The sequence below is a fragment of the Grammomys surdaster genome, unplaced genomic scaffold (genome assembly GCF_004785775.1).
Source record: "Grammomys surdaster isolate TR1022 unplaced genomic scaffold, NIH_TR_1.0 122165, whole genome shotgun sequence".
NCBI classification, from domain to species: domain Eukaryota; kingdom Metazoa; phylum Chordata; class Mammalia; order Rodentia; family Muridae; genus Grammomys; species Grammomys surdaster.
In genome coordinates, this window is record NW_021617733.1 from 18,829 (window position 1) to 20,249 (window position 1,421).

The window sequence follows — 1,421 nt, forward strand, 5'->3', positions numbered from 1 at the left end:
TTTGTAAGAAACTATCTTAAGTACAACTGGTCTGAATTTGTTCATTTGAATAAAATTAACAGGATGTTGCCAGTCTTATTATATATTTTGAGGGCTATTGTACACACCTCAATTATTTTCTCTTTGGAATGCATTATTTCTGTATCCATGAAAGTGTTATACAACATTACATTCTTCTCATTTCCAGACTCACCTTCATCTTGTAATATTTGAGGGTGACCAAGGAAAAGTTTAATGAAAACTGTCCTACACTGTCACATTTTCAGAGTTTCAACAATCATGAATACTTGACATTATGAAACATTTGAACATTGCATGAAGGATTTCACAAGTTTTTCACAATTGTTCTCATTCTCTAGTGTGGAGCGTCAACTGTTGCAAAGAATACACCCTAGGTAAAGCATATTTTATCCAGGAAAATGCCATATTTTCCCCAACAGAAAAACTTTCCCCACTAAAAAATTTCAGATGCTTCTTCAGACCTGAAATGAAATCAAAGATATTTCCATATGCATTATATTTGTTAAGATTCTCACCGGTATGAATTCTCTGTTTCATTCTAACAGATATGCCAAAAGTAATTACACTTTAAATACATTTGAAAGTTTTCCCTTCATTAAGTATTCTCCAAAAAAAAATTTTTTTTTTTTGGTTTTTTTGAGAAAGAGTTTCTCTGTACAGCCCTGGCTGTCCTGGAACTATGCAGACCAGGCTGACCTTGAACTGAAAAATCCACCTGTCTCTGCCTCCCAAGAGCAGGTGCGCCACCACTGCCTGGCTTCTAATAAATTTTAAGATGATATTTCTTGGTAGAGGGTTGTCTCACTTACTTCATTCACAAAGTTTCTATACTGCATGAAATCTCTGATAATTTGACAGACTGACATTGTGGATAATGCATTTGTCACATTCACAATATTTGTAAGGTTTATCTCATGTATGAATTCTCTGATGCCTTCTGAGACAGCTTTTGTAAGTAAAGCATTTGCCACAATCACTACATTTGTAAGATTTCTCTCCAGTGTGAATTTTCTTTTTTTTTTTTTTTTTTTTTTGGTTTTTCAAGACAGGGTTTCTCTATGTAGCCCTGGCTGTCCTGGAACTCACTCTGTAGACCAGGCTGGCCTCAAACTCAGAAATCCACCTGCCTCTGCCTCCCAAGTGCAGTGTGAATTTTCTGATGAACAGTAAGATTTGATGGTCGGGTAAAACATTTGTCACATTCACTACATTTTTAAGGTTTCTCTCTTGTGTGAATTCTCTGATGCCTTCTCAAATGGCATTTTTCAGTAAAGCATTTGTCACATTCATTGCATTTGTAAGGTTTCTCTCCTGTGTGAATTTTCTGATGACCCCTAAGATGTGATAGTTGGTTAAAGCATTTGTCACATTCACTACATTTGTAAGGTTTCTCTCCTGTA

The 1,421-nt window shown here is 35.5% G+C and overlaps 1 protein-coding gene across 1 annotated transcript in view; it reads right to left on the reverse strand.

The window, feature by feature from the left end:
- Positions 1-1,234: 1,234 nt before the first annotated feature.
- Positions 1,235-1,421, reverse strand: part of LOC114636115 (zinc finger protein 888-like) — a 6,651-nt gene continuing 6,464 nt past the window's right edge. The window contains exon 3 of the mRNA XM_028784391.1: positions 1,235-1,421. This exon is cut by the window's right edge and continues 1,357 nt beyond it. Coding sequence (XP_028640224.1) covers positions 1,235-1,421 — 187 coding nt within the window.